General features: G+C 40.2%; 1 protein-coding gene across 1 annotated transcript in view; it reads right to left on the bottom strand.

Moving 5' to 3' along the window:
• LOC139622594 (pro-neuregulin-3, membrane-bound isoform) overlaps positions 1-14,274 on the bottom strand; it is a 360,197-nt gene that overhangs the window by 7,451 nt on the left and 338,472 nt on the right. Inside the window, exons 7-8 of the mRNA XM_071479987.1 lie at positions 6,237-6,349; positions 2,842-3,027 (exon numbers count right to left, since the gene is read on the bottom strand). Coding sequence (XP_071336088.1) covers positions 2,842-3,027; positions 6,237-6,349 — 299 coding nt within the window. The remainder of the gene's footprint in view (positions 1-2,841; positions 3,028-6,236; positions 6,350-14,274) is intronic.

A 14,274-nucleotide genomic window follows, 5' to 3' on the forward strand; every position in this document is an offset into this window, starting at 1 on the left:
GAACATTTCTAAAAAAAAAAAAAAAAGCTGCATACAGTGGACGAAAATACAAAAATGTGTGCAGTCTCTCTGTCAGCCGTTTCGGAGACAGCTTTATCTTAAAATAGTAGTAACAACACAGGACATTCTGTCTCCCTGTCAGCCATTTTGTTGAGATAACACTGGGCTTCTCTAAGAGGCATGGCATAGAACGGGCAACCTTTCTTTAAAGCATTTTCTAACTGTCATACATTATCTGCACAATCCTCCATCACTTCCTTTTTATTTCCCTGCTGATGTTTTTTTTTTAAACTTTCTTTGCTTTATATTTGTCCGTCTGTGTCTGAAAGCATCCACACTTCATGTCTCTCTGTTTCGGACTCTCCATCTATGGTCAAACGTCTCCATGGCAACACAGAGCACCACAACATGGGGGAGCAGGATGCCGTCGTCTGTCTGTCCATCTGCCGTCATGTAAAATCTTAGATTAGATAGTGAATGAGTGAGTAAGTGACTTGAGTGTGACTCAGTCACCGTGACTGTGTGATCTGAATGTGTGTGTGTGTGTGTGTGTGTGAGTGTGTGAGTGCCTAAATGTGTGACTGGATGGATGAGTGTACAGTGTGTATGAATCAGCGAGCGTGACCTCCTGTCATCGGTACGTCCCCCAAACTACGTCTGATTTTGATGCAGCATCTGTGCATAAATGTTTCTTTGTCTGTGTGGTGGTGTGAACAGATCCTCTTAGGGCATGGGAAAAAGAAAATAAAAAAAGGAGCTTAAGCAGTGCAGCATGTGGGGAAGACTAAAGGACACTTGACCAGAGGACATTTGGGCCAACCAGAGGACGCTTGAGTGACATTTTGGCTGAGGCATTGAGGGACCATATGACACTTAAGCGGACCAGAGGGCACTTGGAGTGACCAAAGAGCACTCGAACCAACCAGAGGGGGCACTTTGGCTGAGCAGAGGTTTACAGTGTTTGCCCAGAAAACACATGGACCACCCCGAAGATGCTTGGGCAAACACGAACACATTTTCCCCAGCCAGAGGACCCTCGGGCAGACCAGTGAGGGGAGCAGTTGTGCTGAGGAGAGGCACATTTAGGCAGCTCAAGTGTCCCTCTATAGTGATATTTGGGCAAAAATGAAACATGAAACACCATGGTTAAAAAATGATTCAAACAAAAGGGAACTTAAGTAAGGTGGCCCTGAGAGCTCAACACACTTCAGCTTATGAAAACACATTAAAATAGACAAAACACAAACAAATTCGGAAAACATCTTCATCAATTTGACAACACACATGCTGCAAATTCTCAGAACACAATGAAAGTGTTTCCAAGGGACACAAAAAAAAGTGATGAACCAGGCTGGGACACGCTTACATGGGTGTATTATAATACATGTATCATAATACATCCATGCACATTTGTTCAATGATTTTACCTTCAAAAGTCACAAAGCATTTAACAACAATGTGTCCCAGCCAGGTTCATCACTTTTTATGAGTACTTGCAACGCATGTGTTGTCAGATTGATGATGCTTTCTGAATTTGTTTGTGTTTTCTTCAGCTGCAGTGCGTTGAGCTCTCAGGGCCACCATACTTAAGCACAAACACCGGGGTGATGACCCCTGTGTTTCCTGCCTTCTGGCCCCCACTGAATCTACTGTATGTCTGCTATTGTGCGCGCATGTATGCTGTGTGTGGGAGTGTGTTTTTGTCCTCCGCCGTCTATCTCCATCTTCCCATTTCTATTATTATGCATGTAGGTCATGTGGAGCTTTATCCTGAGCTGGAACCGCTGGGACCTGAACGCCTGAAGTGAGGCTTGCCAGTCCAGGTGTGGGTAAAGCTCTGACTCATGACCCACCAAAAAAAAAAAAAAATAGGTCAGAGCACAGCAGCCTCTCAATAAATTTCTTGCTAATCATTTCCACTGATCATTTGCAATTCCCCTGGCTGCTGCACATGCAGTTTTGCCTGAGAAGTGTAATCTTGCCATGTTACATTTGAATGCCAGGATTTAATTGTTGGTCTACCTCCTAAACCGTTGCATTAAAAAAAAGCAGAGAATCAGAATTTAACGCAGGCACGACAAGATGTCAGAGTGAGGGAGAGAGAGTGAAAGATGTGGATGTGCAGCCTTCGTCGAGCACCAGATGAAGCCTCTCCTTTGAGCTCGAGCCACTGTACTGCAGACCACAACATAACATGACCTTGTTTTTATCTTTGCTCAGCAGATTGGAAAACAAAAGGGATGAGGGGGAGTGAAAGAGGTTAAAAAAAAGGCTGTGTTTTTTTTCTTCTTGAAAAAAAAAAAAAAATCACAGAATTGGCTTTGAAATATCCACCCTTGAAATGAAATCCACAGCTTTGTCTGCGACAGTCCTGTATTTTTCAGTTAGCGGCTTTCATTGAAATGACTCAGCACACAGAGGATAGATACAACAAAGAAGTAAAGCCGAGACCAAAAGAAAGGGAGAAGAAGGTGAGGATAAAACCTTTAAATGCTATAGATGTTTAAGCTGTAATTACACTTAAAACAGCCTTTGTCTCTCTGTGTAGTAAAAGCCTGTAAGCTTCAGTGGTCTGCATCACACAGGAAGATTTATATATATCAATGTATACACGTATCAAAGACCAGATATGAGTGATTTTTTTTCAAAGATAAATCTTTATGAAATAACAAAAATAACTTGCAAAAATAATTTTCTGAACATTAAATGTTAAGTGAAATATGAGCAAATATATTGAACAAGAAGAAACATTTGAAAGGCTTCTAATAACTTGGTAACAGTGGTTTCATGTGTCAGTCATTTGAAGTTTAATAATGTATTCACTGTAATCCAGGTCCTCACCGTCTCTGTGCCTCAGCTTCCTTCTCAGTGGAGTCCACTTCCTGAAGGTGTTGGTAAGCCGGGCCTGAATACTTGGATCCTGCAATTGGATTTAGCCTTCCTCTGGGTATGGGTGGGGTCCTGCGTGGAGCTGACCAGTGAGCTGCCCTTGTTCTCTGATCTGGGCTGTGACACAAGGACCCACTTCTGTAACAAAAATATAAGTCAAAAACAATTCAGGAGTTTTTATTAAATGTAGTATGTGATAGAGCATGATTTTGTATCCGCAGCTGGTGGGATTTTAAGTATGGAAAACCCAAACATGGATTTCAGTTGGGCAGTGTTCAAATTAAATTCAGTTTAACCAGGTCAGACAGGGTCCTGTTGTACTCCTGGGGGTCTTAGGTTTGTGTGTCAGTATGTGTAACACTAATGTGGATCTGTCAAGTCGGCTATCAGCTCTAATTACATGTCATAATGTCATATCATCATCATCTGAGGAAGGAGATGTGTTTTTTGAGGCGAGACGGAGCCTGTCAGTTGGTGGAGCATCAAGTCTGTCCTCTGGCTGTTTTTGGATTAAGTCTCTCTCTTCTCTTTAGAATTAATTTATCCACTTCCACAAGTCAGTTTTGGAGCTGGTCCAGAATTTTTGACCTGTGAAAAGCTCTAATAAGCATAATCTCTAAAGTGTTGTTTGTATCAGTGCATGGCCTCAGTCAAAAAGCTTTAACAAACTGAATATTTATAAAAACTGACTGGAAAGCAAATAGCAGCAAATAGTCCCAGAGTGCAGGTACTAAACTCCTTGCTGATTTCTGGCTTTGTCAGACACACATTTTTTTTTTTTTGCATTGAATTCATTATATGTGATTTTAAACTTACTGTTGTGTGACAGTGATCCTTATTTAAATTTCTTTTTGTTATTTTTCACTTATTTGACTGTTGGTTAAGACTAGGGCTGGGTATCGTTCAGAAATGTTGGATAACAGTACTGATACCTTGACTTTGATACCGATTCCTAACTATACTTTTTTTTTTTTTTTTTTACAATTACAATTTTATCAAATTCATCATCAACAAAAAGAAAATCACAACACACATTCTGACACAAATTTTAGTTTTACTTTAGTTTTATTTTTAAGCTCTTTACACAGAGTTTGTGTGAATAAACAGCCAATCACCCGCATTATTAGATCTTGTTCCAAGCATGCTGCATGCTGATTGGCTCACTAAGGTTAATGAGATTTACTTTTGACAAGGCACTTGATCCTTGATAACATCAATTCAAGTTGGTTGGTTCATAAAAGTGTTAAAGTTTGATACCCAGGCCTAGTTACGACAGAGACAGGGAGCAAATGTGACACAGGTTCCCAGGCTGAACTGAACTGTGGACCTCGTGGTTATGTAGTATACGGTCTAATGCCCTGTGTGCCTGTGATGGTTGAACAATGGATGTTGGAAAGTAAGTGGACACGGAGAGTAAATACAGCTGCCTGCTTCCTGCTCAGCTGTGGACAAACGTTCCTCTTGTTGAAATGCAGATAATGTGCCCGAGCTCCTGTAGAAGTCTGAAGAGTGTCATTAATAACGCCTCTGGTTAGTTACACATCTTTTAAGATAACTGCTCATTTGTGGCTATCACCTAAATCAGTTGTATTACAGTAATTAAAAAGCATGGTGGTTTATGTGCATGTCCTCTTTGCTTATATACAACCTCTCAAAAGAGCCAGAAAATACTTTGAGTTACTTCACTGAAGTAGATTCGTGCTGCTATTATATTTTTATGTTAGGTTTAATTTTTGCCCAAACCCCATTTAAAGTGTTCTGGCTCTGAGCCCTCATTCATATTTAACTCTGCTGTTTTGAAGGATAGATTTGCCTCTAAAAACGGGTTTCTTAGCATAACAACCAGAAGCTCTACTTGTAGTCTGGCAGAGTTTTATATAAGGGCTGAAAAACAGAATCAGCCTTGGCCTGTTTCTTTCTAGCCATTGTGGACCATGGTATCCCAACACACTCTGCTGTGCAGACAATAGTGCCTGAGTATGTACATAAGCTGATGTGACTGCAAACAAATAAACCCTGATCACCCATCTGTGGTGAGAGCAACAGACTTCCAGCCAAGTCATTTTGTGTTCGACTCTCAGCTCTTCGCGGACAGACAAAACAAAAGGAAGAGCAGGAAGAAAGGTGCAGCAGGAGTTTTGCCAATAGGTGCGAGAGGTGGGCTTTGTGATTGGAAGGTTGTCTGATCGTATTTCTGGTTTGCCTGGGAAAAACGTCCTCTCAGCTGTAGCCTGGCTTCCCCTGAAAAAAGCTGATTAACCCACAGCTGCTCTGGTGGCGACAGTAAGGAGGAAACAATGGGTGGACTGAGAGGCTCTCAGGTGTGAGTGCTTGTAACTGACTTGTAACTTCCTCTTCACCAGGACCCACCATCCAACACTGCAGGATTCAGTTTGTCTGAGTGTGTGAGATCACTCAGAAAACAGTCAGACCCTCACTGACCTGTTGTCACTACAACAGGTCAGTGAGAAGCCTGAGAGGAGAGATATAAAACTACATTGAGGTGGTTGGTTTGGTTCTCAAAACCACAAATCTTGGTTTTAAATTTGGATGGACCTTCATTTAGGGCAACATAATTTTTTTTTTTGTGTTCCCTAGAGTATTTTGGAGGGAGCCTGCCTGATGAGAAGGAGAATGTATTTGTTTTTTCCCCTCTCTTCTGCACCCTTAGGTGAATGGAGGTAGGTCCTGTCAGGCTGTGCCCTGCCATGCCGCCCAAAAACCAGGCTGGGGCCCCTAAGCTTTTAGGTTCTTGAATATATTACTGTCAAAGTCACCAATAGATGGTATGATGTGCAAACTCCTGCAGGAGCTCTCCTCTCTTTGTTTCAGCTCTGTGAATGTGTTTGTTTGTGTGTATGGCAACAGAAAAAACAACCTTGGCAAAGATGGGAATTCTAACTCAGTAGTAGGCACTAGTGTGTGTGTTTGTGTGTGTGTGTGTGTGTGTGTGTGCGCGCACTGAAGTGTGTTGCTGCTGATGAACATGCCAAAACCCAGCCAGCTCGAACACACCACTGAGCAATGTGAAAAAAAGCTTACTAGGATTTACATGTCTGTGTTGGCTCATAAATCCCTGCACATGTGCTTTCCATTTTATCTCTGTCCCATATCGTCTGTATTCATGACTGTTATAGATATACTTATTAACATGTTTATAGCTTTAATTATAATTACTATCATTCTTCCGTAAATCAGCCATTAGTTTGGCTGCACTGTAATGTGGATAATTCAATTTCTCTCTTCACTGCGCCCCCGCTGCGCACAGGAAAGGACACCAGAGTTGCTTATTGTTTGAATAATCTGCATTAACACTGTTTGTTGCAGTAAACCGAGGGGGACCATACCTGTGATGTTTTGCTGTGCCTCTGGAGCAGCTGGATGGTGTGGAGATGTTGCACTGTGCAAAGCTGGACTCACAGACATTTCCCTGGCGAGACTGTGAGGAGCGTTTGCAGTACTGGGGGGAAAAAGAAAGAACAATAAGAAAAGTTTTGTTACTACTTTTATTACTTATGATGTTAAAGGTCCTATATGTAGAAAGTGAGCTTTCCATGCCTTGTTTGATTATAAAGCAGGTCTAGTTTCTATATTAATAGTGTGAAAGTATCAAAGCCTCAGTCCACAGAGAAATGAACACAGCCTGTATTCAGAAACTGAACCTTAAAATGAGCCATCAGGACTTCTGGAACTTTGTGATGTCACAACAAAGCAGCCACCGCTCTCAGCCATTCTCTAAACCCAGCCCACCTGGACCTGGAGTTTTTACCTCACAGAAACCAATATTGTTATTTGATCACTCAGAGGACAGTCAGCCAATCATTGTGCAACATAGAGCAAGTGAAAGCTCTCCTTTCTTAAGCAGGGTACGGTGAGATTTCTTAGATCTCCCCAGTTCACTTCCTCCAGCTCCTTCACTCATGCTGGGAGCCTCAGGGTGGGGTGTGCCTGCAGCTTTGATTCCGGAAACTGATTGTCAGACTCTAAATGGAGTCACGTCACATCTATTTCTGTCTTTCCTCCCACCTTCCTCAACATCAATCTTGCCTTTTCAGGGATTGGGGTAAATTTTGTTAAGAGCAGAAGGGAAGCTGTTGATAACTGATGTAATCAACAGCACAAAAGCTTCCGGCTGTGTTTCAAGTCTTCTAGGGTGGCGATGTCGAAAGAGGCCAACGATGGTTGAGAAAAAGGAGACAGCAAGATGCACTGTGGATGTATGTTACGGGTAAAAGGCAACAATCATACACAGTATATTTGCATTTAAATTGAAGTGACTCTTCTGTGCCATAGATGACTGCTTTAACAACTACAACTTGCCTATCCAGCTAATTTAGCAAAGCATCCCTCGTCCTCTGACTCAGTGTGAGCGACCAAAAGGTGTCACAAGATAAATATCATGAGATTATTGATGAGATAGGACCAATAAAAACCACATTTATTCTCTGATCATTCCTTTATTCACATTTAAAGAAAATTATAGATAATTATACTGTTTCAGGTTCTTCTAAGGTGTTAAAGTCACTTTTGGTTGAAATGTTTATGACTCACAACAAATCTGTAATGAGCGATCACATGTGGACGTTGCTGCGTTTAAAGGGAACACAAGCCAGGGAGGTTGACGACCATTGTTCTGGCTTGAGTGTTGTTAAGACAGTTGCAAAGAATAATGCTCACACAAGTCAAATCTTGCTCACAAGGTTGCATTATTTCAGCACAAATCCTGTAGAAAATGTCACTGGTAAAATGATGAGATCCCATTATTTTGAATTTTTGAACCTTTTTGTAACAGCCTTTATCTCAACAAAACAGTACAGTGTATACATGGATATCATTTGCATATCAACTCAGCTCTGTGTCCTATCTTTTCTTTATGTTGCACTTGCATCAAATGAGGCAGAAATACCATGAAATTAATGATTTAATACGCCCTTTTAAAGCCTGGATTCATCACAGTGGGAAAGTTGATTAGTACGTTTCTGCAATTAAGCTCTCAGTGTGTCTTTGTACCGCAGGAAATATTAGGATAAAAATGGAGAATATAAATATTAACAGAGACAGAGAAATGGCCTAATGTGGACTTCCTTTTTAAACAATGGAGTCTTATCCTGAAAATACTTACAAATCTTTTTATCCATATTGTAGAAAGTGAAACTTTCATGTCCATTTTGATTATAAAGCAGGTCTAGGTTCTAGATTAATACTGTGAAAGTATCAAAGCCTCAGTCCACAGAGAAATGCACACAGCCTGTATTCAGACACTGAGCCTTAAAATGAGCTGTCAGGACTTCTGTAACTTTGTGATGTCACAACAAACCAGTCACAGCTCTCAGCCATGTCCCAAACCCCACCCACCTGGACCCACCATCCAACCTTACAGGATTTGATTTCTCTGAGTTATTCCCTGAAATCTGCCAATCAGAAGAGAGGCTCAGAGCTGCTCACACTGAAGCTCATGCTGTTGTCCTATATTGTCAGGTTTTGTTCAACTCTTTTACATAATCACTTAAACACAAAAGTCCTGGTTTCTCATGTCTTTTTTGGAGCAAATAACCCTGATTCTTTCTCAAAAGATATATCACTTCTTGTATTCCTCCTATACCACAGCTGCACATCTTTGTCTTTATTGCTTTCTTTCCATTTTGAATCTCTTCCTCATCCACATTGATCCCTTCTTTGTCCCCTCTCCTTCCCTCTTTCCCCTCGTACTGCCTTTATGACAGGATATCTAAATGAACACTGCAGTGGCAGTGTGCAGGTCCCAGGTTCTTTCTTTTAACTCTTTTCATGTTCGACCACCATCTCGGGAGAGGAAAATATGCAATGAAACAAAGCAGTTCTTTGATTCCTCACTTCACGATGCGGTTGACAAGGCAGACTCACTCAGTTACACAGCAGCAAAGATCTGCTGTAAGCTCCACAAAAGAACACAGGACAATGCGAGAAAGTGTTTTAGGCTTCAAACTTTAAAAGCCTTAAAGATGTAAGGAGAGTGGTGCTGTTTGATTTCTTATGTACTACACAGACCTTATCTGTGGCAGCGGCAGTCTCCTCTCCTCAACGTTATCTGAGCGTCGTCTAGACACTATCTTCTAGACTTTGGTAACATCAGGTAGAAAGACCTATTTTTGTGCAATTTCTTGCTCCAAAGTACTTTTATGACTGTTCTTGATACAAAGTTCCTGGTTTGATGTCTGTCTAACAAGGCTGTCACTGATGTAATCCCTTTTGAGGACCCTCTAAGGGGCACCAGCCTCATTCGCGTCACACATGCTGCCATGGTTATGTGACTGTTCAGACATTCGGAGGCTGATTTATACTTATGAGCCCATGATACAGTGGCAGGAAAAAGTAAGTAAACCTTTTGCAATTTTCAGGTTTTTCTGCGTTGATTGCTCATAAAATGTGATGTGATCTTCATCTAAGTAACAAATGTAGACAAACACAGTGTCCCTAAGCTAATACCACACAAATAATTACAATATTTTGTGTCTTTATTGAACACACTCACTGAACATTAACAGTGCTGGTAGAAAAAGTAAAGGAACCCTTGGATTTAAAGGTCCTATATTGTAGAAAATGAGATTTCCAAGTCTTTTTTGATTATAATGCAGGTCTAGGTTTTATGTAAATACTGTGAAAGTATGAAAGTTTGCAAAGCACAGACAAAATGCACACAGCCTGTATTCACAAACTGAGCCTTAAAAATAGTTGTCAGGACTTCTGTAACTTTGTGATGTCACAACAAAGCAGCATCACCTGGACCAACGATCCAGCCTTGCAGGATTTGGTTTCTCTGAGTGTTTACCTGAAATCTGATATATTTTTATTCAATCACAAAGTAAACAGTCACCCAATCTCTGAGCCTCTCTTCTGATTGGTTGACTCCCCTGAATCATCAAATCTTAAACATTGACATCTCAGTTTTAGAGTTGCATGTCTCTGAGTTGCATTGTGTCTTGTGGGTTTCCATCCTGATCATCATGTCACAACTAATTTATTTTACATTAATTTAAGATCGGCCATGACGACGGGGAAATGACACAGATTGTTGCCGGGGGCATTTTTAAAATTATACTCATGGATGTGTTGTGGTGTTTAATTGTCACATTGTCTGAAACTATCCTTCTGACATTGTTATTCACATCACCCTAAAACCAATGGGAATAGCACTGACTGGCCCAAAATATTAAGAAACATTAGAGGTCTGATGTTTTTAATTGCTTTGGTTAATAATTTCACAGGTAATTATTGGTAATCTAGGTCAAATTAGCATTAAATAAGCATTAGGTGGAATAATATTCATAACTTCAGCAGAATTTTACACTGTTAAAGTGCTGACAAGTGGTTTCAAATGAAAAATACATAAAGTTTGACCTTATTACTGCTGAAAATCCCAAAAAACTATTTTAATTACCAAATCTTAAGAAATGATACAGGGTAAGGATTGATACTGATGACCCGAATAAGAAAATGTACCGATAAACATGCCTGAAAAAGACAGATAATAAAGTATTAAATAAATCCCTTTAACTATGAGCTACTGTGAAGTTTTTTCCACATTGTTTAGATCATTACTGGAAATCAAATGAAACCTCTGTGGCAATTATAATACCCCATGGTGTGATGACAGATTCAGTATCAAGAAAATGTCACACTAAAAGGACACTCCCATGACTTTGCACATTAAGGGCAGTTTCCCTCACAATGTTTTCTGAGGATTTGGCTGAAGCTCTCCAAAATTTGAAGACTCTTCAGATTCTTTTCTTGAATTTATGCAATACTAAATCCATTTTTTTTCATCTTACACAATTCTGTAAGATAAAAAGAATGCATATATACAGTATTAGTGTAATGCAAATCCAATATATTTGAGAGAGTGAGCAGTCAAAGCCAACACCACCCTGTTGCACTACTGTCTGTGCTTTGCTAAAATTTTCTCATCTTTCCCACTCTCTGGTGTTCTGACACCATGTACATCCAAACTGCTAAATGACACAGAGGCTTCCAGCAAGCGGTTAATTCCTCAGTCAGTGATAAAACGGAAAATATTAAGCTTTAACTGTGGGACATTATGGTAGTGACCTAAGAAATTTCAGCTACACTTATTCAAACAGAGGAGAATCTGTTAATGCTCAGATGTGCTGTTAATTCATTAATGATTGAGAGGAAATGCAGTTTAATTGCCCGTGTTAGTTGTAACTGAAGAAAAGTCCAAGTTTACTGACTCAACAACACTTTGTTTTGACAGTTACAGATAGAAATCGCATGTGTCCATTATACTCTAATAAAGCGTGGGAGTACCTTCAATCCGTTACTGCTGAAACTGTGCGGTTCAGTGTCCATTTTGCTTCCGTTTGAAAACAGATTTAGGCTTTAGAAAGACCGCTTGAGGAAAAACTGGAAACTGTGTGCATGTGTCATATAGCACGACTGACTGTGTGTGGGGATCATCTATAAATATGTGATGTTTTCTTGCACAGCTGCAGGCAAAGAAACCCGGCTCTTTAGCTCCATAATCATGCACAGATACAACGGGGCAAAAGTAATCATCACTTTGACACAGACTTTGTGCCACATCTGGACATTTGTGGTGCAAAGGGTGCACGTAATGGTGTATATTAATGGAAATGTATGTGTGTGTCTCTGTGTGTGTACTGTAATGGATGTTTTAATCTCTGAGATAGAGACTACAATACACCGTATGCCTCTGGCACTGATGTTCTTTAACACTGACAGACTGTCCAGAGGGGGAACCGGGAGATGATTTTTATGATTTGTACAGAGATGTTGCCATCAATAACAGCGACGCAGAATTATAAACACACATACAGCTAAACACACACACACACACACACTGTAGTCTCAGACCTAAGCCTAGGAGAGTAGGCACAGGATAGTGATGTTCAGATAGAGGAAGATAGCACAGTTTTAATTATGCAGCAATGACAGACAGACTCTGTGGAACACCTGCAGAATTCATGATAGGGTGGTAAAACCTGATTGACAGAGAGAGACTGGAGCCGCTCTTTAGTTCACTGTATAATCAAACACATCCAGCAAATGGCCCTGAGGTGCTAATCAGAAAGTGCTCATTTTCTGTAACAGGCCATCACTAGAAATTTCTGCTGCTTTTGTCATGACCCACATGATTACCCAAGGTGTTCATCTACAGGTACACTTGCTTAAATGCAAGACCAAAATAAAAAAATCCTAAGGGCAGTTAGATGAGGTGAAATTAAATGGGGATTTAATTATAGTGATGAAATGTAACAAAGACTGCAGAGAAATTCTGCGTAACAGGCCTGGTGTGTGTGCGACACATTTGTGTGAGTGCACGCTCCTAAACACCACTGACCCTGCGTTTGTTGTTCTGTGTTCAGAAATTTTGGTAATTGATGGCCTGCAGACAGAAATCAATGTGATCTTGGGAGCGTAGGCAAAAAAATAAACAAATACAATTCATTTGCATGCGAGTTCCCAGAAGGGTCTCGGAGAAATTAAATAAATAATACAAGATTGAAAAGCAACATTTTTACGCAAAAAATTAGCTATGTTTCTCTAAACAATGCATTCTGTAGTCAGTAAACAATAATCAGTAATTCATGAGCCAGCGCTAATCAAGCAATTAGCAAAGTAAGAGCCAAAGGACTACTTTACAAGTTTTTCCTCTTATGTTTAGGTATAATGTGATTCTATTGTAGTCCATTCAATTGTATTTCTATACCAACTATACCAGTGTAATGCTGACTTTTAAATATTATTTTCTGCTTACATTCAACGGAGTACAATAACACAAAATCTTTAAAAGTGCATCACTTTGATTTAAGCATTACTAATTTTAAGGCACATACTGTAAGATCTAAATCCATGTAGATGGTTGGATTGGTGCCATTCCCTTGATGTTCACGTAAGATTGGGAAGTCAGGTTGTTTGTCTTCAGCAGAGCTCTCAGCTTGAGGGTAGTATGAGGAGGCACGCCAGGCGCACAAACTCTACACAAACTCCAGATATTTTAGATTACTTTCAAGCCTCGGTTAGCTCTGTCTCCGAGCTAGATCTGAGATATCTGAACCCTATGTGAACTGAAACTCAAGTGGAGATCCTCAGGCAAGAATGCCCCAATGCTTTAAAGTCTGTAAACCTAATATTAAAGTTGACAGAGCCTTTGGAGTCCTCCTCCATGCAGATATTCTCACGTCTATGACCTGTTGATTCAAGTTGGCAAGCAGCTGCCATCATTACCATTTTAGGGGTGAGGGGACGGTGGGGGATTCACTGAATTTTTGCTCACTGAAATGCTAGAGGGATTTTTCTTTACACCTTGAGGCTGCTTGCTGATATTGTTTTTCAGGAACAGTATGCACATTTCTTTAAAAGTCCCATAATGTAGAAAATGAGCCGTAAGGACATCTGTAACTTTGTGATGTCACAGCAAAACAGTCACCACCCTCAGCTATGCCCCCAACAAGGCTTACCTGGACCCATGCTTACAGGATTAGATTCCCCCAGGTGTTTACCTGAAATCTGCTATAGCTTTATTCAATCACTCAGGAAACAGTCAGCCAATCAGAAGAGAGGCTCAGAGCCTTTTGTTACTACAGCTCCAGAGAGGAGCCTGATAGAGGAGATGTAAAACTACAACAACAGAAAAAACAGAAAAGTGTAAAATATAGGACCTTAAAAAAACTGAAAATTAACAAACTATTTTGGAAAAATATCAAAAAGTCTCATTACTCACAAAAATGATTCATACTTTCTCTATTTTTAAAGGCATAGTTTGACATTTTGGGAAATATGCTCATTTGCTTTCTTGCTGAGAGTAAGACGAAAAGATCGATACCACTCCCATGACTGTACAGTAAAACACTTTTTTTAATGCCCAACCATCCAACTTGACCTTTCACCACACTTTAAAAATGTCACAGAACTTTCTGTTTTGGCTCCGGATAATATTTGAGAACAAGCTATGGTTTGCACTGATGCTAATGGGAACAAAGGGGACAGATCAAGCAAATCAGGCCAAAGACTGATGGTTTCATGAAGTGCTAGTATGAACTGCAATTATCTCTGACTCATGTGAAATGGGTCCCACACACAACATTTGATCTGTCTTTGTGTGTATAAATGCATTTATGAAGAGAGTCCTGATGTATACAGTATACGACACGTGCTCCACTTCATCGTAGATTTGAATTGTGCCCTTAGACGAAACATACAATAAAGCTTCTTGTCAAATCTGTGCAGATTAGATACAGTATGTAACTTCATTAATAAGCATGTACAAATGCTAATTTCTGGTGCACAAATACACACACACACACACACACACACACACACACACACACACACATTTTCCTAAGGTAATGGCAGATGTGGATTTGA

The sequence above is a fragment of the Trachinotus anak genome, unplaced genomic scaffold (assembly GCF_046630095.1).
Source record: "Trachinotus anak isolate AG129_WGS33_773 ecotype Australia unplaced genomic scaffold, CSIRO_AGI_Tana_v1 ptg000007l, whole genome shotgun sequence".
In the NCBI taxonomy this organism is placed as follows: Eukaryota; Metazoa; Chordata; class Actinopteri; order Carangiformes; family Carangidae; genus Trachinotus; species Trachinotus anak.